Source organism: Simochromis diagramma, unplaced genomic scaffold, assembly GCF_900408965.1.
Source record: "Simochromis diagramma unplaced genomic scaffold, fSimDia1.1 OVJJ01000483.1, whole genome shotgun sequence".
NCBI classification, from domain to species: domain Eukaryota; kingdom Metazoa; phylum Chordata; class Actinopteri; order Cichliformes; family Cichlidae; genus Simochromis; species Simochromis diagramma.
The window spans coordinates 4,897,875-4,919,225 of record NW_024386835.1 but is presented as its reverse complement, the minus strand read 5'-3'; the positions used below and the strand labels follow the sequence as shown (position 1 = coordinate 4,919,225).

Below are 21,351 nucleotides of genomic sequence, written 5' to 3'. Positions count from 1 at the left end.
GCTCTCAGTCAAGCTGCTGCTCTGAGTGAATCAATGAGGGGCTATTCTTTGGTAGAGTGCTCTTCTGGAAGGCCTCCAGCACAATTTTGCTGTCAAGAAGTCTGATTATGTACAATGGCCCTTGGTCCTAGATACTAGCTTTTGTGCTTCTAGCTACTTGAATGCTTTAAACCCTTGTTTGATTGAGAAGAGTTACAAGTACATTTATGTATTTTTATAGCAATTTACTACAAACTTTGAGAACTTTCGATAAGTTAAAATGTTCAGTAATGCATTAAAAAAATAATGCATTATTTTTTAATGTATTATTTGTAACATTTACACCGAGACAGTGTAAATGTTACAAATAATGGTCTCAGGAGCTTGAAAAAAAAAAAACTTAAAGAAAGAAGTCCTGATGCTTTTCTTTCCAAGCTCCTTAGACTACGATGATCTGGATGACTGAGAATCTTCACAGATGTTACAAATAATGATTGCATCTACAGATTTGTTTTCATGTTTCAACCCATAGCTTTAGTATTTGTGGCCCATTAATAGCTCAGCAGTGAGCACATGTAAGCTCGAGTCATTTTAATATTTTTACACAAACATTTTGAACTGTGAAATCCAGTGAACTTAAATGTTTGTAACTCTTTGTAAAATTGATGGCAGCCAGTGATATTGTTACTACATTCATTTACCGGACACTATATTAGGTACGGCTTCTTAGTATCTGGTTGGGATCCCTTTGCCTTCATTCTTCATGGCACAAATGGAACAAAATGCCTCGTACACTTGGGTCCATAGTAATATGATGCATCACACAGTTGCTGCTTATTGGTGGTTTGCACATCCGGATGTGAATCTCTCACTCCTCCACATCCCTGATGTGCTGTGTTGAATTGAGGCTCATCAGGCCTTGCAACATTTTAACCCCATCTCCTTCAAAGTTTGTGCATTCAGAACTGCTCTTCTACATACTTTGGCTGTAACAAGTGGTTATTTGAGTTACTGTGGCCTTTCTACTTTCTATCAGCTTGAAGCAGTCTGACCATTCTCTTCTAACATCAGCATTTTCTCCTAAAGAACTGCCGCTCGCTGGATAATTTCTTTTTTTCAGACCAATTCTGAGATAGTTTGGTGGGAAAATCTGAGTAGATCAGCAGTTTCTGAAATACTCAGAACTCCCTGTGGCACTCAAAGTCACTTCAATCACCTTTCTTCAGCATTCAGATGCATAGTTTGAACATCAGCAAAGTAGCAGGATTCTTCAGTATTCACAGAGCTACCAGCGAACTGCTGCTCTCTGGATAGTTTCTCTTTTTTTGGACCATTCTTTGTAAACCTTAGAGATGGCTGTGTGGGCAAATCTCAGTAGATCAGCAGTTTCTGACATGCTCAGAGCAGCCAATCTGGCACCAGCGCATTACTGTAAATCACCTTTCTTCTCGTGTTGACCGTGTCTGCACGCCTAAATGCATAGAGTTGCTCTGTGCGATCGGCTGACATATTCGCATCAATGAGCAGTTGATCGAGTCTACCTAACAAAGTGGGTGATGGGTGTAATGTTAATATATTAAAATATTCATTTTAAGGATGTTAAAATGTAATAATTTGTCAGCATAATTGTTTCGTCAGTCTAGGCGCAGGTTTTTTTGTCACGATAACCTGGAGAGCTCCTCCGTGTATAAAAAATCATTGTAATCATTTAATGCTAACAAGGAGATGTTAACATGTTCTCGCTGTGTTATTATGCAGTGTCAGATCTCCTGCTGAGCTTCACACTAAAAGGATCAGAGAAATTGATATGTTAAAAGCATCGAACACATTTTTTTTGTGGCACTTACAAAGCAGAATTCAAATCCAAGAAAAGGAAACAAAGATATAATTTGGCTGTTAAGACATGCTAAGACGTGCTAATTTAGAAAGAAAAGAGAGAAGATTGGTTACACCTTTTCAGTTTCCCCTTTCTGCTTTTCTCATCCTTCTCGCATACCCTTCAGGCAAAATTAATTTAGCTGTGTTATTCACAGCAGGTTTGTTAGCTGGCTTGAGTCTTTGACTCCCTGAAGAGTTTTGTAATTACAGATTCCGACCACTGTGAATAAAAATAGTGTGTATGTGTGCAATTGTGTGTCAGTATGGGTTGTCATAGTCCAAACGAATAAACATTACTGACCACTCACTGTGCTTTACATGCCACATTCTTCAGTTTAGGCACACATTCAAGCACATTACACACCTACACACACTGTTGATTTACAGCTCCCCTTTTTATTTTTTTAAAACATCTGTGGGTATAATCCTCTGGGTACCCTGGAGGATCTGTGAAGCTTTGCGTTAATGCATGCATACACTGTTGCATCGACTGTTGTCTGTTTTTGTTAAGAAGATAAAAAAAAAAGTTCTTTCTTTTAGGGCGTCCTACGTTATTGCAAGACTAACTTTCTAATTTTACCAGATCCACTTCAAAGAGAAAAAAAACATTACTGCCGGCTTGACACCTTAATTAGATTACTGTTTCAGGTTTTCAGTAATACGAGGGAGCAGTATCTATCGTGTGGCATCCTCAAGAGGACCTATCTCTGTAACTGTTACAAATTATATATCAAGTCTGAGCTGTTGAAAATCAATATCAAGGTGCAAATTAGATCTTATTTGATTTTTCATCTCCCTCTTTCAACACAAGAAATGAGAAGGATGGGTTTTTTGTATGAACAATATAGAAAGAAACAAGCAAAATAAATTGTTGTTGACAGACTGCATTTGGACACGAATTGACTTGTTTTGTTGAGGAAGAGACTCATCATTGTGATGATTATCATAAAATTTCACTTACAATCACAGAGAAAATAAATCTTTAGACTGCTTCTGATACACAGACTTAGCCAGAGATACTAGATTATACTAGATACTAGATAGATTATCCTTAAATACAAAAAACTAATGCTATCAAATATATCAAAATGACAGATGATAGATATTTTACCATATTCAATTTTGAAATTTCCTACATTTCCTTATTAATAATACAGTAAAAGCAAAAGTTTTGAGTCACCTCTCATTTCTTTATACTTTCTTTATAGAAAATGTGAAATCGGTGGAGCAATTTATTGACACAGCATATAAGGCAAAACCATAGTTTGCAGATTTCTAACGACACTAAAAGTCAATATTTGGTGTGACAGCCTTCTTCGACATAGTCTGAGCTCTCTTAGATAAGACTTCTTGTAATTTCTTTAAGTAATCTTCAAGAGTTGTTGTCCAGGCTTCTTGAAGGACATCCCACATAGCAAGCAGGTTTGGCCCGGATCTGGTATCAAGCCGGCACTGCTGGTTGACTTCTGGCGTGAAAAGAAGTATGTCATCCAGATATGGGCCAGGCCTGGCATAGATGGCACTGTCTATGTGATGGCATGCCACATCTGGCTCGATTGTGGTTTGGTTTATGTGGCCCAGGCCCATAAAAAACAGGTCTGGCCTGGATCTGGCATCAAGCTGGCACTTCTGACTGACCGGTGTCATGGCAGGGTGTATGTCAACCAGATGTGGGCCAGATCTGGCAATGATGGCACTATTTATGTTCCTGTTTTCCTATTTTAGTTAGAAGACCCAAATGCTGCTATACTAAACTGCTGCTATACTGGTAGCCAATGTTTCAAATGCAGATTTGACAGGTTTGTGAGGGTACACTTTATCTAACACCTAGTGACGGTTTACTCGTCTTTGCCAGTGAGTGGCTGTAGCTCAGGTGGTAGAGTAGGTCACCTATTGATTGCAAGGTTAGTGGTTTGATCCCTGGCTCCTCCAGTCTGCATCTCAAGAGTGTGAATGTGTATGAATGTAGTTAGGAAGTACTCAGTTTAGAGAAAGTGTGTGTGATTGGGTGAATACGGCATGTTGTATAGAGCACTTTGAGTAATCTGGGAGAGTAGAAAAGCGCTATAAAACACTCAGTCCATTCACTGTCTGAACAGAGTTTTACCAGGGTGCTTTTGCACTATTATGTTCCGGCACATGTTGTTATTACATGGCTTGATTAAGGTAAACATTAGGCTGACATCTTGGGCCAGAGCTGAAACTGACCTGGGTCAGCACAGGGCCAGCAGTGTGGCTGCACACAACTTACACATGGCCCACGTACCGCAAAGATTGATGGCCCTTTGGTGGCCCAGATCAGGTTTGCCAGAGGTGATCCACACATGGACCAGCGCAGGACCACCAGTGTGTCTGCAACTGGCCTTGTGCTGTGTGTGCGTGGATCATTGTCATGCTGAAAAGTGAAGCAGTTGTCAATCAGGTTTTTTCTAGATGGTATTGCATGGGTGATCAAAATCAGATGGTACTTCTCTGTGTTTCTAATTCCATCAATTTCACTGGTTGAAATGCAGCTCCAAACCATGACAGAGCCACCACCCTGTTTTACAAATGGCTGTAGACACTCACTGTTGTACTTCTCAAAACCACTCCATCAGACCTGTTGCCAGTGATTTTCCTCCCATTTCTCTTTCTTGAGGATGGCTTCTTGACAGCCACCCTTTCACTGAGACTGTTTCTCATGATGCTTCAGTGAACAGTAGATGGATCACCTGAAGGGTCAAATGCATCTCTCAGGTCCTGTGTCAGGTGTTTGCTGAATTTTTTGCTCTCACTTGAGGACATGACTTTTAGATACTGTTCATCTGTTGTAGATAGTTTTTAGGCCCGCCAGTTCTTCTTTTATCCTCCACTTGTCCAGTTTCCTTCAATTTTTTAAGGACACACCAGATAGCATGCTGAGATATGCCAAGTTTTTGACTAATAGCTTTTTGGGATTCACCTTGTTCCTGTAAAAATAGTATTCAATGCCTGGTACTTAGCTATAGTACTAGGCATAGAAATATACTGTTTCATACTGTTTCAACTCTTGTATTAGGCGTCGTTTTATGCTTGAATGATTCATAGATCAGCGTTAAGAGGTTCAACAAACAAAACCCAAAGAAGTGAGGAGTGACTAAAGATTTTTATACAGTACTGTTTGTTGGTAGCAATTAGGAAATATTGCTTTTTGTGGCTAAAGTGGCTTTGCTCTGCAGCTACCATGCAGCTTGTCAGCACTGCACAGTTCCACTCAAGCAACTGTAAACTGTTTTGTCTGTTGATTTTACTTTCTCAGTGGCCCCAAGTTAATGGTCTATTTCAGGGAGAGGGAATTGATTTAGTTACATGAGCTGAAGGAAGAAATGAGTAGAGACTGATGTAAATATGGTTTCATTTGTCATTTGAAAGCTGTTTTTTTCCCCTTTTAGTCAGTTGGTGCCAAGAGACATTGTGTGAGTGCGCATGTGAAAGAAACCCTCAAACTCTCACATTTTTGTTGCATCACTCAGCAAAGCAACCAGGATGGTTTCCCCACCTGAGGATCGATCAGTCTTTTACAGTGTGCTTCAAAAGCCTCCATCAGCCTCCTCAAACACGTACACACACAACCACCTGACAACAGTGCTGACAGCACTTACACACACAGCTGGAGAGCACTCTGTCCAGTCTTTTGACATTAGTATGTTGTGCAAAGACCTGAGAACGTAAGTGAATTCCATCAATCATTTTCTGAAATTTTCAGTAAACTGTAGCTGAAAATACAATATTTCGTGCAAGCGTCATTGGGGTTTAACTTGTGAGTAGAATAACTCTAGGCTCTGTCTAAAATATCATGGGCCTCCTTCAATAATAGTATTTCTCATACAGTCCTTTGTCGTACTTCTAGTTTTTATCAGTAAATGCTAAATGTGTTTTTAGACTAAAACTTTAAAAACATGTGAGGGAAAGGTTGTGGTTTTGCTTAAATATTTAGAACAGTGACACATCCTTCTTTTTGCGTCAAAGCAGCATTGACATTTTAAATAATTAATGAAGACTCACATAATTAATTGAAACTAATTCATTTTTACAGTATGCATTATTAAAACCTTAAAAAATAAAACTAGTAGCCAGGAAACATGTTTATAGGAAAAATGAAAACATGTTGTGGTCTTTTACGTGGGTCTGATCATATCTTCATGCAAACCTGTCTTATGGCTGTTCTTTTGCTTTTCGCCAAAACATTGCCTGTAACACGGTTCCAAGTCACATTGCTATTCCAGGGAAATAGGGGCTTTCTTGACATCAAATCATGGCTAGACTTAAGGTTTCTAAGGTGGTAGTGCATGGCATTGGGAACTGGATCTATTGTATCCAAAGCACGATCAGGCAGACCAAACGTGGCAACATTATCAGAAAATCAATACATCAGACCTTGTTTGTAAATGAGCAAACAGAAAGGAGACAGAAAAGGTGAGCTGGAAAAGAAACTAAATCACAGAAATTATTAAACAAACCAAAACCATTCCTGGATTAAGAGGCGATGTGGTTTAAGATGTATGAGTGATTGTTAATGGTTTCATTTTTTTTTTTTAACTATTTGCCCTTGTAGACCAAACACACATAGTTTATGCTATATTTCTTTAAAGTTTTGCATTACAGTGACTTTACAGTGTAAGATAAAGACCCTGCAAAAATTCAGCAGGTCACCTGAACTTAAACCTGCTTTTAGGTGCTATCAAACTAATATAGCACAGTAAGGATTTTTGGCTATTTAGTTATTTAGAAATAGCTGTCAGAGGTTTACATGCACTCATCATATACATGGATGCCCTGGTAATTTTGGGCTTTTAATGACTTATTCAAACTATTATTTTTACAGGGTGGAATGATTGTACAGGCATTATTCTGGCTGGATATTTGACCACTCTTCTTGGCAGATCTCCAAAAGTTGAATCTGTTCATCTGGACGTAGCGTTTTGTGGGAGAAACGTTTCGTCACTCATCCAAGTGACTTCTTCAGTCTCAGCTGACTGCAGGTCTCCCCAAATCTTATAAACAGTACATTTGCATAATGACTGAAACCAGCCCACTGAAGGAACAATGGGCTGGGAGGTCAGTTCCTTAATCTTAATTATGGAGGTTCTCATGACCATTGATCAACAACCACTGACCAAAACCCACTGATCAATGGCCATGAGTACCATTCACAGAGAGTTGGGGAATGGCTGCAATCACAGCATTGTAAGATGGTGACAGATGTACCCTTAGGCCCCCTCCTCGATTCAGAGATGGTCTCTCCCTTTTCACGTAAATGGCCTCCTTGACTCCGCACTCAAACCAGCGTTCCTCCCTGTCCAGGATGTGTACATCCTCATCATTGACGGAGTGTCCACTGGCCTGTAGGTGTAAATAGACTGCAGAGTCCTGGCCTGATGAGGTAGCTCTTCTGTGTTGTGCCATTCGCTTCGCCAGAGGTTGTTTGGTTTCCCCGATGTATAAATCCTGGCAATCCTCCTGGCACTTAACAGCGTACACTATGTTACTCTGTTTGTGTTGGGGGACCCGATCCTTGGGGTGGACCAATTTTTGGCGAAGCGTGTTTTGGGGTTTAAAAGCCACAGAGACCCGGTGTTTTGAAAAAATGCGTCTCAACTGTTCCGATACTCCTGATACATAAGGGATCACTACAGGTTTTCGCTTGGGCAGCGGTTGTCCTTCTCTCCTGGATCGGCTGGAGCTTTCTTTAGGTGCCTTTCCAGCTTTGACAAAAGTCCAGCTGGGATAACCACATTTACTCAGGGCCTTCTTGATGTGCTGTTCTTCTGCCTCCCTGGCTGCTGTGTCAGTGGGGATGGTGTTCGCTCTGTGTTGTAGCATCCTGATGACACCCAGTTTGTGCTCCAGTGGATGATGAGAGTCAAACCTTAAATACTGATCTGTATGTGTAGGTTTACTGTACACGTCAGCTTTTAGATGTCCCCCATTACTGATGGAAATCTCACAGTCTAAGAAGGCTAACCTGCCACTTTTCATATCCTCCCTGGTGAATTTGATGTGTCGGTTCACCGAGTTAATGTGATCCGTGAATTGTGGTACGTCCTGAGATTTGATTTTCACCCAGGTGTCATCCACATATCTGAACCAATGGCTTGGTGATGTTCCAGGATAGCAAAGCCATCTTTTCCACTTCTTCCATGTACAAATTGGCCACGATGGGTGAAACTGGGGAGCCCATGGCACACCCATGTTTCTGCCTGTAGAACTGACCCTTGTATGTGAAGTAGGTGGAATGAAGACACAGTTCCAAAAGCAAACACACTTGGTCGATGCTGAGAGTGGTCCTGTTGCTGAGGTTGGGGTCATCCTGTAATCTCTTACGCACTACCTCCAACGCTTCCGTGACTGGGATGCAAGTGAAAGGTCTTCTTGGCAGAGTTTGTGGAGTTCAGTTAAATTGGTTGCTTTCCTGGTCCCACTCAGCTTTTCGGCATAATAGGCTTGAGGTCAGGGCTTTGGGAAGACTGTTCCAGAAGCTTAATGTTATCCTGCTTTACCTATTCCTGTCAGGGTTCTGGGTCCTTCTTACCCAGCGTTTTGTGTTTCCTTGTGATATTTCTGTATTTTTGGTTATGTCTTGGTTCTTTAGTAGTCTTTCTTTAGTTATGTTTTCTGTCTTGTTTTCCCAGCCGTCATGTTTGCCTCTCTCCCTCGTGCTCCTCCGTGTTTTCTCTTCCCCTCCAGTCTACGTCTTTGTACTTCCTGTTTTACTTTGATAGTCCCCGTCAGTGTTCGTCATGTTGGGCTTGGTCTTCCCCTGTCTCGTTATAGTTATAGGCGTCAGCTGTGCTCCTCGTGTGTGCTCACGTCCCTCGTTATCCTTCTGTGTATTTATGTCCGCGTCTCCCTCAGTTTCGTGTCGCGTTCTCCCTCATGGCTGTCTCTACCTGTGTGTCTTCCTGTGTTTTAGTTTAGCATTTCCCAGTGTAGTTTATTCTTGTATATCTTCCATGCATGCAATAAAGCAGTGTTTTGAGTTTTGAGTGGTCTCCGCCTATGAGTCTGCATCTGGGTCCTCTCCTGCCTGCACACAGCCGTTTCCTGACAATTCTAAAACCAGTTTGATGTGTGTTTGAAATCACTGTGTTGTTGGAACATCCACCTGTGTCCAAGTTTCAGCCATTTAGCTGTTGATTTGAGGTGAAGTCGAAGAATTTAGAGATAATCTTCCATCTTTATTATTCCGTACACTTTCAGCTATGCAGTATTACTACTGGTAGCAAAAACCCTACCACCACCACGCTTGAAAGTTGGTAACAAAAACACTTGGTTTTTCTATGTGGGCACCAGTAAATTTTAGGCTTGAAGGTGCTGATTTTAGAGTAGGAGTTTCTTTCTTGGTCAACACCCTCTTAGTTCACAGCGATGTAAAATTCACTTCACTATGTATAGGTATAGTGACGCTGGTGTTTCAGCAGTTCCAGACAAACAAATCCTTACTAGGCTGGCAAAGAGAAACTACCAGCTTTCGTCAAGTTGTCGTCAAGTAAAAGCCTTGGCGTTGTCAAGTTAAAAGACACTGTAGAACCTTCAGCACCGCTTACTAAAAGATTGGAGGGAGTATCTCTATATGTCTGAGACTGTGTAGAAAGAAACCCAATTTCTGTTTATAAAGCAATTGGAGATGTCGACTGTACAATAATTCTACCTTGGAAAAAGAACAGTTCAATCATTAAAAGTCCAAAATTACCATGACATTAAAGCCCATGAAGAGTGTTTGCCACCTTCTGATCACAACTGTATAAATTATTTGTAAAGTAATTAAATTACTTTACAAATTCTCTTCACCAAGGAACTGTATTACATTACTCATTAATTGTGTTACTGTTATGGGGTAATTGACTATAATGTCATTAGTGCATTCAAATTTTAATCCCTTACACTACTTGTTACTGTAAAATAAAACACAATACTGCCCCACATGGATAATAAAATAAACAGCTCGTGAATTACACAGTTAACATGTTCCAACTTAATAACAGTAAACTTTAGGGTCACAATGGTGCAACAGCTGAGACAGAAAACTGTTCCAAAATAGTGATATTATAATACAATCACACCTTACTGCCACATACTCAAGAACATCTACACACAGACAAATCTGGAACAATTAACCATTGTTTGCACTGATTAATTGTTCCAGGACCCAAATACACTGCAGGAGCAGAGAATTTCAGGTCTCTGACAGCATGTTCAGAAAAGTTAGCTGGGGCAAGACCATTTAATGATTTCTACACAAAAAGAAGTTTGTATCTCAATCTGTAGCTAACAGGGAGCCAGTGAAGCGAGGTGATTAATGGGGTTTCTCTTGCTTGAAAACTGGTGCAGAGGTCTGAGCTGCAGTCAGGATTAAGAGGTCAGAGTAACACCAGCAATGATGAATTCTTCCACACACAAGCGCCCCTGAGTCCAATATGATTACCAGATTTTTGTAAAAAAAAATTATTTGATTAATTGGAGTTGTCACGATTTTCAATTTTCTGGATTTTCTAACAAGGCTGAAGTAAATCCATGGCAGTAGATCAACTCTTCTACAGGAGCTGAGTAAAACCTAAAGAATAAAATTGTGGGAGGGAGTTAACAGTGCTGGGGTTAGTTCACCAGCTATTGCCTGCTGGTGTACAGTAATCGTGAATTGATTTCCTTTGTTTCTCGTATAGACAGTCAATAGCTATATGGCTGTAAACCTAGGAAATGTTCATCTGTAAGAGAATGTTCATTCCCACATACATTCTCAAGATATTAAGGCAAATATATATATATTTCCTATCAAACAGAATTGTATCTCGTAAAGTAAGAGAAAAGACTGAAATGTGTAAGCTTCAAAGAAACAGACCATTGCCTCCCCACGCTCTCTCTGAGTTGAGTATAATAAGCGAAACAAGGGGGCAGAGTCTTTGATGGCCTTCCTGATGTTCAAAATCTTGTGAATCTCTTTTTTTCTCTTTGAAATTGAGATTTGATGAAAATTGATCCGAAGCATGTCAATTAGCACATAAACTCAATCTGCATAACATTGTAATACTGCCAAGCAGAGAATATCTCTGAATAGTTTAGCTTTGAGCAAGGAATCAAGCGATAATACAATTAATTATGTGACATCAACAGCAACATAAAGAAAAGTGTTCGAAAGCATGTTTACCCAATGAGCATTTCGATGATTTCTTTGCTTGTCTATCTGCTTTTATAGCATTTCTTCACTCTCTATTTAACCCTGTAAAACCCGAATCAATGAATAATTAGCAGCAAATTGAATTTTTCTAACATACCTTCTAAAAAAATATCAATTTGCTTGAGTTTTAAAAATCACACTAAAGATCTAAAGATCTCAAAAACTCAGGGTTACAGGGTTAAAGCTTTAATCCAGTTTTCTGAACAGGTGACGTCATGATGGATTTACTTGTCACTACAACTTAGTATTAACTCTAATAATGAAGCCAAGATGAAAGGAAATTAAGGCATCAGTGACTGTCTCTATATGAGATCATCTGTAATATGAACTGTCATGTGCTGATTAGAAAGTCAGAGCAAACAAACTAAAATCAATTCAAGTCAAACCAGAACTCATCTCTGCTCCCTAATTGCTACGTGTTCACCAGCCTAAAAGTTGAACAAATCTATGTGGCATCTATCCGTATCCCCTAAAGACTGATTAGCTGCATCAAACATTAAGACATCTAAAACTGCCAGCACATATTTTTAAATCCTTCTAAACAGGATTGGCTAAGATGGAACATATGTCTGTGCTGAAAATCATCAGAGTCAAATAAAAAATAAGAAAACATGAGTTAGACTTGAATAGTTGGATAGTCAAGAGAACTTGTTCAGAGATAGAAAATACACAAATTAGCCTTGATTTCCACAGCAGCCTCACTGATCAATTAAAAGCCAATAAGTGGGAAAGAAAAAAAAAGATGTTTTTTTCTTTGATTTCTGTTAAGCTTTTATTGTTTTCTTGATTTCCTTTCACAGAGGGATTCCAGGAAAGAAATGTGGAACTATTATCCTGACTGCAGAGGAGCTGAGCAACTGTCGAGTGAGTAAACCATAATAATCCCCCCTGCCAAACACTTATTAGCAAGCAAACATCTGCTAGCAAAGCCTGGTTAAACAGACATCACACATAAAGTGGATAGAGAAACATGGAAGCTGGAAGGGACAAAAGAAACCAAGGCTCATAGAAACATCCTTTTGTCCACTTTAAGAAACTACCCCATAATAGTTTTAAGAAGTTGGTACTGGTCACCTTGAAATAATTTCAAAACCTCATCCCAGTAGTGTGTTGATTTACTGCCTACTGTCTGTCTTTGTTCCCCATGAGGTGCAATATATGATTATTTTTTAATCTAAACAACTTTTCTTACAATTTCTACAAAAATGATGGTTGTATGAATTATTACACGAATACTTTATATGTCTCAAAGAGAAATCTATATTCTCAAAATGTGGCCTCGGGCAATGGTACCGTGTTTGTTTGTTATAGATTCTTTGTCAGCCTCCACTGTATAATCCTCTGGCTTTGAAAATGGAGGAAGAGTACACAGCAGAAAATACCTAATTTTGAAAAATTGAACATATGGTTAAAAATATGGACGGCACAGTGGTTAGTTCTGTTGTTTCACAGGAAGATGGTCCTGGGTCTGAATCCATGAGCCCGCTATCCTGGAGGTTCTAACTCGGCCATAGATGTGAATGTGAATAGTACTCTGTCTCTATGGGATGGCCTTGTGACAGAATGGTGACCTATCCAGGGTGTACCCTACCCCTCACTGTGTGACAGCTGGGGTAGACTCCAGTCACTGCCATGACCCTGAACTGGATAAGCGGAAGAAAATGCATGGTTGGATGTCTCTAAATGCCTACTGGTGATGCTAGAATTCTCAACGCGTGTAAGCATATAACTCAGTGGAAAGAATCAGGGATCCCTAGTACCACACTTCGTCGCTCTCCCTTATAGACCTAGGGGCATCCAAGGGAAAAAAGAATATGAGATGAGGAAGAAAATAAGGATGAAGACACAAAAGAAAAGCTAGAACTCAGTATGGCACCTGTGCAGTTTCACTGCTTGAACCTTCATTAGTTAGCAATAAAACGCTGCAGATTATTTTCTGATGATCAGCTAATCAAGTCATTGGTGCAACCGTAGCGTTCGTGTATCAGTCTGGATGTTTGCACATCTACCCATCTGTATAAAAATGTATAAAAAAAACCCAACCTATCACGCACACAGACTCGGCTGCTGGGTGTTACACACTGCGCGCTGACCTGCTCTCTAATGAAAGGACCCGAGAACATGATGTGGTGAATGTTGAATGCCTCCTCAGCCAATTCTGGTATACAGATTTTAAATGGTTCACTGGGGTTCCAGCATACAGATTAAAACAGGAACATGTGAATACAAGAAGCTGTCCAAAGAGAAAAGAAATAACGTAGAGAGCGCGAAAGGGAAAGAAAAAATGGCACAATGAAAATGAAAGATCAAACAAGCAGTGATAAGATGATGAAACAGACATTTCTGCGTGTACAGAGTGTGTCTAGATGAGAGAAAAAGACACAATCAAACAGATAGAAACGGTCACAAAGGCACTGAAATTAATCAATATAGGGTTATTTCACGCCTGGTGTATACCAGCTCTTAGCTATAAAAACTGCTTGGCTGATGATAGTGTGAGACTGAGTGATGGTTAATTAAAATGCCGTCCTGCCTGACCTTGTCCCCTGCAGCCTGTGGGATGCACATGCATAAACACACACATACTACACATTTGTATACTGTCTCTTTCACACATTTGTTCACCAACTGCAGTCGGTACTTATATTAGAAGCATTGTGCAAAATGTTTTGTTACATTTTAGGTAACAGGCTGGAGTTTATATGTGAAAAGGGTCACATATAGTAAATGACCCAGTGTAAAAATATCAGCCGCACTTTCTATCGCAGCTAGGTAATAATGTGGTAATAGTGGGGTAATTACGTGGAAACAAAAAGGTAATAATATGGATTTAGCAAGTTTGTGCTAGCCGCCAAACTGGTAACCATGTAATTCTCTCAAATCAACATTGTGCCAGAGCAATACCACATTGACCTTGATGTAACCGGGTAACTTGTAAGTAACAGGGCAGAAACTGGGCATAATAATGTGGAAGCAAATGTATGTGCATAAGGCAAAACAAATTGGTAATAGTATAGTAAAGGTATAGTAACAATATAATAACCCGCTAGCAATAAAATGGCAAAATCTGTTTTTTTAATATATACAGTATATATAATAATCTGTGGTAGTAACCGTATAATAAATAAGTTAATTTTGTTTTATGCTAATTGAAAATATGATGATAAAATTACCATAATGCTGAAATTATTCTTTTGTCCCCAGTATTAGTCTTTGTTTGAAGGTAACAATATATATGTTTAATGTTGTGGCTTATTACCTGAAAACACCTGATAAACAGAAGTTATATTACCTGATAATTTCTGTGTAATAACCAACAATCAGGGCAACAAAGTGCCTGTTTCTATTTAAGGCCACATTAATAACCTATAAAAACAAGGTCCAGGAAACATGTGGTAGTTTCTCAATACTTTTATGACTTTTCTATTACTTTTGTAATGAAGTGGTAATAACTTTCTAGTCTGTTTACTCCACTATTACAACATTATTACTCATCTGTAATAGAAAGTGCAACAAAAAATCTACTAATGCTGAGCTATCCTAGAGAGCTTTACAGACACTCTTAGCTCAGTTTATTACAGTCAAGAACTATACTCAAAGTTAGTCAAAATAGGTCACCTCACATTTTATTTTTTACACCAGATGCCCTTCCCAACGCAAGCCCCTGAGACAGTTGTGTCTCCTCCTGGTATCAAACCAGGGATCTTTTGATTGTGAGGCAAATGTATATAGTGCTACACTATATAGACTATACTATTTAAAGTTTTTCACTCTTACAGCTCTTTTAGCCTTGGCTTCAGCCATAGACAACAGATTTTTTAATAATAAAATGCCTATTCCTGTAACTAAACCTAAAAATCAAACAACTTGTAAACTCTACTATATATCACGTACCTTCTTCACCACGTCTGTGTGACGACTGTTTAAAATTTCTCTCTCTCTCTGTTTCTTCTATAATTTAGACATTTGCTATCCCTGGAAAGACAACAACGTCTTGACCTGAGTACAGTTCACTGGATTTTGTGAACATGACTTTGTAATGATGGCCTCGTTGGTGGGTCTGGCAAGGTTTAAGAGGTTAACATGAATTAAGTATTAATGAGCTGGCGTTATTACCAGTTTCTATTTATGCTGTAGTCCCAGTAGAAGCGAGCGTGTGGTGGGCCAGTATTTCTTTAGTCTTTTTGCTTACACAGTCTACAGCAGGAAGTTTTAATACATCTGTTCGCATAAATTATTAAACTTTATCAGCCTCATTTGCATACGTAAAGTGCTGCAACAACAATAAAAGTACTGCAAAGATCAAGTAACTTTGGAAAAGCTTTACAATGTTTCACTGTAGTTTCTGTAGTTCTTATATGGATATTAGAAGAAATGCAAGTACATTAAAGATACAGTCTGGGGTCCTGCAAAGGGGCCGTGTGTATAGAGTCTCTTGAGATGATGAATAACAGCAAAACGTTATACTGGGATGTAATGCAATGTAGCATGTGGCTCCACATTTACCTTTGTGGCCCTCAACCTCTGTTCTCTTTTTGCAAATCAGCATTATTAACAACCCCTCATGGACCTCTTGATTACTGCTTTTTTTGTTAATATGTCTCTTGCAGCCTATAAGCTCATGGGCTATCCAATCAAAATGTTTGAGTTTCCTACCTAGTGTGTGATAATCTCAATTTCAGGGTGGAACTTTATTATAACCTTTCTTTATTTCGACCTACTGCCACAACATAATTATTATTATGCTTTACCAGGGTCGAGTAATGTTTGCACATACCCAGCATGTGCAAAATGAATCAAAGTGTGTTCCCCTACATTTTATCTCTCAGTATAAGGTTTCTTACTCCACCGTGATCATGCCAGTAGCAGACTTTTAAGTGTAGATCAAAGACAGCGAAAAAAGATATCTTCACCCCTCAGTTGGCAATGCTGTAGACCAGAGCTGGCTCATGCCAAAAAATGAATGTTAACCCACTGAAACATCCTCTCTCTACATTTTGTATGGTCTACGGATGCAATTAGTCTATATCACTAGACCTTATGGGTTACACTGGCTTTCGGGGATGAAATCATTAAGCTTTAAATGTGAAAAAGAAAATTAAGGAAAAACATGGAATGGTTGAAGATGTGTTCTTTAATGTGGCCGGACCGTGATTCATTTCTTTTACCCATTATTAACGCTTTCTCAGAAGCTCTGCGTCTTCATATGCAACTTTTAGATAAACAAAATAGGTATTGCCAGAAAGGTTCCATGTTGTATTACCCTGATTGAATTATTATTGATTACACAAAGGCTAATATATTAAAAATAAAACGAAAACAAAACAAATGCAACCCCGATTACAGCCACTAACAGCTCCAACATCATCGTGAAGTTTGCGGACGACACTACAGTGGTGGGTCTTATCACCAACGGTGATGAGACGGCTTACAGGGAGGAGGTCAGCGCCCTGACCCACTGGTGTCAAGACAACCATCTCACCCTCAACGTCGCAAAGACAAAGGAGTTGATAGTGGACTTCCGGAGGTGCAGAGAAGTACACACCCCCATCACCATCAACGGCGCTGCTGTGGAGAGAGTGAGCAGCTTCCGGTTCCTTGGAGTACATCTGGCTGAGGATCTTACGTGGTCAGTACACACAAACAAAACAGTGAAGAAGGCGCAGCAGCGCCTCTTCTTTCTCAGGAGACTGAAAAGATTCGGCATGAGCCCCCGCATCCTCAGGACCTTCTATCACTGTGCCATTGAGAGCATCCTCACTGGATGCATCACCACCTGGTATGGCAACAGCACCGCCTACAACTGCAAAGCTCTCCAGCGAGTAGTGCGGTGCTCTGAACGGATAATTGGAGGTGAGCTTCCCTCCCTCCAAGACATCTACAGGAAGCGCTGCCTGAGGAAAGCGGGGAGGATCATCAAGGACTCCAGTCACCCCAGCCATAAACTGTTCAGACTGCTTCCATCAGGAAGGAGGTTCTGCAGCATCCGGTCCCGTACCAGCAGACTGAGAGACAGCTTCTTCCACCAGGCCATCAGACTGCTGAACACGTCATAGACACCTCAGCTTCACTACTGGAACTTCAACATTATGCACTCCACACTGTATATAAATGCCACTTGTTTTGCACATATTCAACTCTGTATAATTTATATATTTTATTATTATTATTATTATTATTATTATTATTATTGTTTTGTTTTGTTTTTTTTACTATTTAATTTGTAAAAATGTGTATACACATACACACACACACACACACACACACACACACACACACACACGAAAATATTTAGTATACACATCCAGAAATGCATACACTATTATATATTGTACATATATTTATTAGTTTCAGGTCGGCCATTCTTGTATTTTGCTCGTTTGTGTTGTTGTGTTTGCACATCTCTGTTGCTTGTGGGGCTCGCACACAAGAATTTCACTCGCATGTGCTGTGCCAGTGTGCCTGCACATGTGATGTGACAATAAAAGTGATTTGATTTGATTTGATTTGATTAAAATATGTTCTATTATTTATCTCTCTGATTTCCACAAAGATTGACTTTGATAAATCTGAAGCATATGGACAAAATACCATGAGAGCTTATGAAACGGAGCTAGCAATTAAAGACAAGACTGTTCTCCTATTTAATCAAGTTTATGAGCCATGGAGCAAAGTAATCAATCTGAGTATACTGAAACATGTCACCAACTCTGTGTGCTGGTTATTAAAAGTTCTTGCTGCTATCTAAACATGGTAAATTTAAAAATATTAGGTCACGTAAATTTGATTAACACCCACTTGCTGACGCTATCAACACACCCGAAGCAACCAATTTGCGGGGGTGGTTATGGCTTCATGCAAATTTCAAATGTTTCGGGGATCCTAAATCCTGCAGGATTTCTGACAACGTGGCCGCTCCCCCTCCAAATCTAGCGGCTGTATTTTCGCTTGGTAGTGTGCTGACTTTTCTTGCACACAGTTCTGGATGTACACAGTATCCTCATGGTAACACTGACCACCTAATCTCTTCCAGTACATGTACTATATCACTGAATCCCACTGGCAATAAGGCAACTCTTTCTTCACAAAGTGGGAGCACAGAAGCTTGGTTTTGCCCCCAGCATCTCTATATTTGCTCTTGCTTTAAGAGAAACTTCCACCACATTAAAAGCTGATAGATCCCCGTGAGGATTTTCATTTTGCTTTAATTGCTTAAATTTAACTGCCTGCCCGACTATTTTGCCATCTGTGTGATTGACCAAAACAGCCAGTGGAGAAGTTTCCTTACTAAGAGTACAGATGTTTAGTCTTTGCATGTGTAACAGCCAGGAATTTAATTTGCTTTCTGACAGGCCCCGATATATATGTCTTTTTTGCTTCTTTGCTTCTGATTGATCTTTCTGTCATTGTGATGAGGACGAAACATTCTCATCTGAGCAGTTTCCTAAATCCGAATGGCAGCCTCCTCGTCTGGTCGCCTCCACTTGCCGTGCTTCCATTTTTCTTTTTTAAAATCTTCTTTGATGCCTCTAAATTCCACTTCAGATTGTACAGTACATCTGAAGGGCAGCCTTCAGAACATTTGGTGTGGAGCTAAGTGGAACAGGTTTTCGATCAGCGTGAGCAGAGAACAAATGGAAAATGGAAAATACAGTATTGAAATGTAGAAAGGAGGAAAAACCTGGAGCGGCTGGGAATGGGGTCATTAGAAGATGCTTTCTGTGTGGAGGAGAAATTGCTTCTGCATAATTCCCCTCATGTACACTGTTTGGTAAACTTATTAAATTCTACAAACCATCATGAAAACATAGACCACAAATTCAGATTTATTGCAGCTATAAATCAAGCAAGAACAGAGGAAAGTAAGATATTAGCTGTTCACTTGTGATCAACGTTGCTTCCGGGTCCAACCTCCTACTGCGTTCACTGAGGCTCTTGTTTGTGTTGTAATTCTATCTTATTTTATTTAATATAATAAACAAGCCCATAAAAGTAATCAGTGATCACTGTTGGCCTGTCTGACTTTTTATTAGCAATAATCATGTGCTGCACATTTTTAAGCTAAGTTTTTAAAAGCTACAGCCCATGTGTTCACAGTTTACCAGGCACCAAATATTTGAAAGATTCAGAAGATAATCACTCTGATGCTAACCATTTCAGTGAGGACATGAAGCTTAGGATCAGGTATTTTTCAGAGTGAGTAATTCAAACCACGCAGCAGCATGTTAGTGACTAACCTCGTGTTGTGGACGGTCCGTTTTCAGCATTTGTCTCTGCTCATCAGGAGCCCTCACACTGACTTTTACTGAGGGGAAAAACATTAATAGTCATCCTCCATCTTTGCTGTTCTAATGTGATTATATTATCCTAACAGTAGCTCTGTAGCTAGCAACCAGGTAGAATATGATTATTATAAATTATTTACCAGCTAGCCTAACTTCAATACCCTGCAAACATTGCTTCTGTTTATGTATATCACTGTAACTATGATATATGGTATATATGCCATTTTATATCATTCCATCTTTATATTTGAAACTAGCGAGCTAACTTGCTGCTAACTTCTAAGCCCATTAAACTTCCTAAATCCTCTTTCTTCATGGATGCTTGGATGTTAAACTTTAGTATACCTGGGAGAGCAGCAACACTCATCACTGTATTGGAAATTAAAAGATTGAGTTATTTTAAATTCTTAGTGATGCCACAGTGTTTGCTTGAGTTTGGAAACTGAAGAAGAGTTTGGACCCAGATGATGTCAAACTTAGGAAGTGGGTTAAGTGGGTTTGTGTAATAACTGTCACAGTTTATAATGACTGGACAATCAATATGATGATGTAATGATCATAAATCTGTGCTCTCATACATCACTGAACACAGAAGGACAACATACTAGCCCACTAAGCCCACCTTTGACTCACTATTTCCTCTCAGACTCATCAATTGGGAATTTAATTAATTCGCTGATTGCCCCCCTTTTCTTTTTTTTTTCTGCATTAAACGGCAACAACACACTGGCTAACACTAATTCAGGCCTATGTGTTTCTAATAAATTAGTTTATAGTATACATTTGCTAATTTGTCTTCTTTTTTTCATAATTTATGTGTCAGTAACTGTTTCTGCTCTGACACAAACAGTCCTTATTCCCCCCTGAGGGTGTGAATGTGTCTCTACCTAGTCTTTGTCCCTCTAGCTAAATATTGATACTGCCATTCTCTCCATATTAGCAAAGGGTTGTTGATCACAAAGCAGGAGTGCAAAAGTGTGTGTGTTTGTGGCTCAGAGTGTTAATGAGGCAGAAACAGATGCATATTTAATATCCTCTACATGCTGTCATCATAAATGCTTTTATGTGTCTGTCAACTCCTCGCAGATTTGGTGTGTCTTTACTTGCTGACTCAAAGTAGCAGCAACACTGCTACACACCCAACCACCCACACACATACACACACTCATACACACGCATTGCTATTAATTTACATTAACATTTATATTAATAGAACAGTAAAAAAATGTGATCTGCTGTCTATTTATTGTTAAATGTTTTATTACAGCATCTTTAGATGGTCTAAAGAAGCTGTGGGCAACATGACAAGGTCGGTATTGGTTGTGAGGCAACTTCAGCTATATTTAGAGGACTTTACTGAGGGTTAGATGAACACAAATTGTCAGGTTGCAGCTGGATCCCTAAAACTCCTTCAGGACCAAACAACTGCTAAACTGCTTGAAAGCTTGCTGTCGATACTCTGTAGCAGATGTGTAAAATAAACCACGCAAATCCCAGACTGCAGTTTTAACTGGATTTCTGGGAGCAGTTTAACAACCTTTATCAGGAGAATATCTTTGATTTAGTACACCCTTGCATCTGTTATTGAAACTTAACTTACAAATTCCTCAAACTCTGTTGAGGGTTTATATTTACTATTTCAGTCTTTATTTTTTATGCATTTCATTTTACTGGACACAGATTAAAAATCTTTGAAGGAAGCAGGGGACAAGTTTTGAATGCTATCTTCCTCACAGGCGATAGCAGCCAAACATTTAGGCCAAAATCTCCTTCAAAGTTGTCTCCATGTGGACATCTACACTGCCTCCACCTTTCCTGCTACTTTTAGGACAAACCCTGGAGGACCTCAAAACTGTGCAGAGAACAAACATCAAGTTCTGCCTGAAAGTGATTCATGTAAATATGTTTGCTACTGATGAGAATCTGGTGTCTGGAAAAAAATCCAGAAAGCAAACAGCAGTGAAAGAGTCTGCACAAAACCCAGAGGTAGCACATCAGGAGCGGAGCATGACCAGT

The 21,351-nt window shown here is 39.5% G+C and overlaps 1 protein-coding gene across 3 annotated transcripts in view; it reads left to right on the top strand.

The window, feature by feature from the left end:
- Positions 1 to 21,351, top strand: part of cpne5b (copine Vb) — a 132,032-nt gene that overhangs the window by 71,073 nt on the left and 39,608 nt on the right. For all 3 annotated transcript variants that reach the window (XM_040029275.1, XM_040029276.1, XM_040029277.1), the window contains one exon: positions 11,851 to 11,914. In XM_040029275.1, coding sequence (XP_039885209.1) covers positions 11,851 to 11,914 — 64 coding nt within the window. The remainder of the gene's footprint in view (positions 1 to 11,850; positions 11,915 to 21,351) is intronic.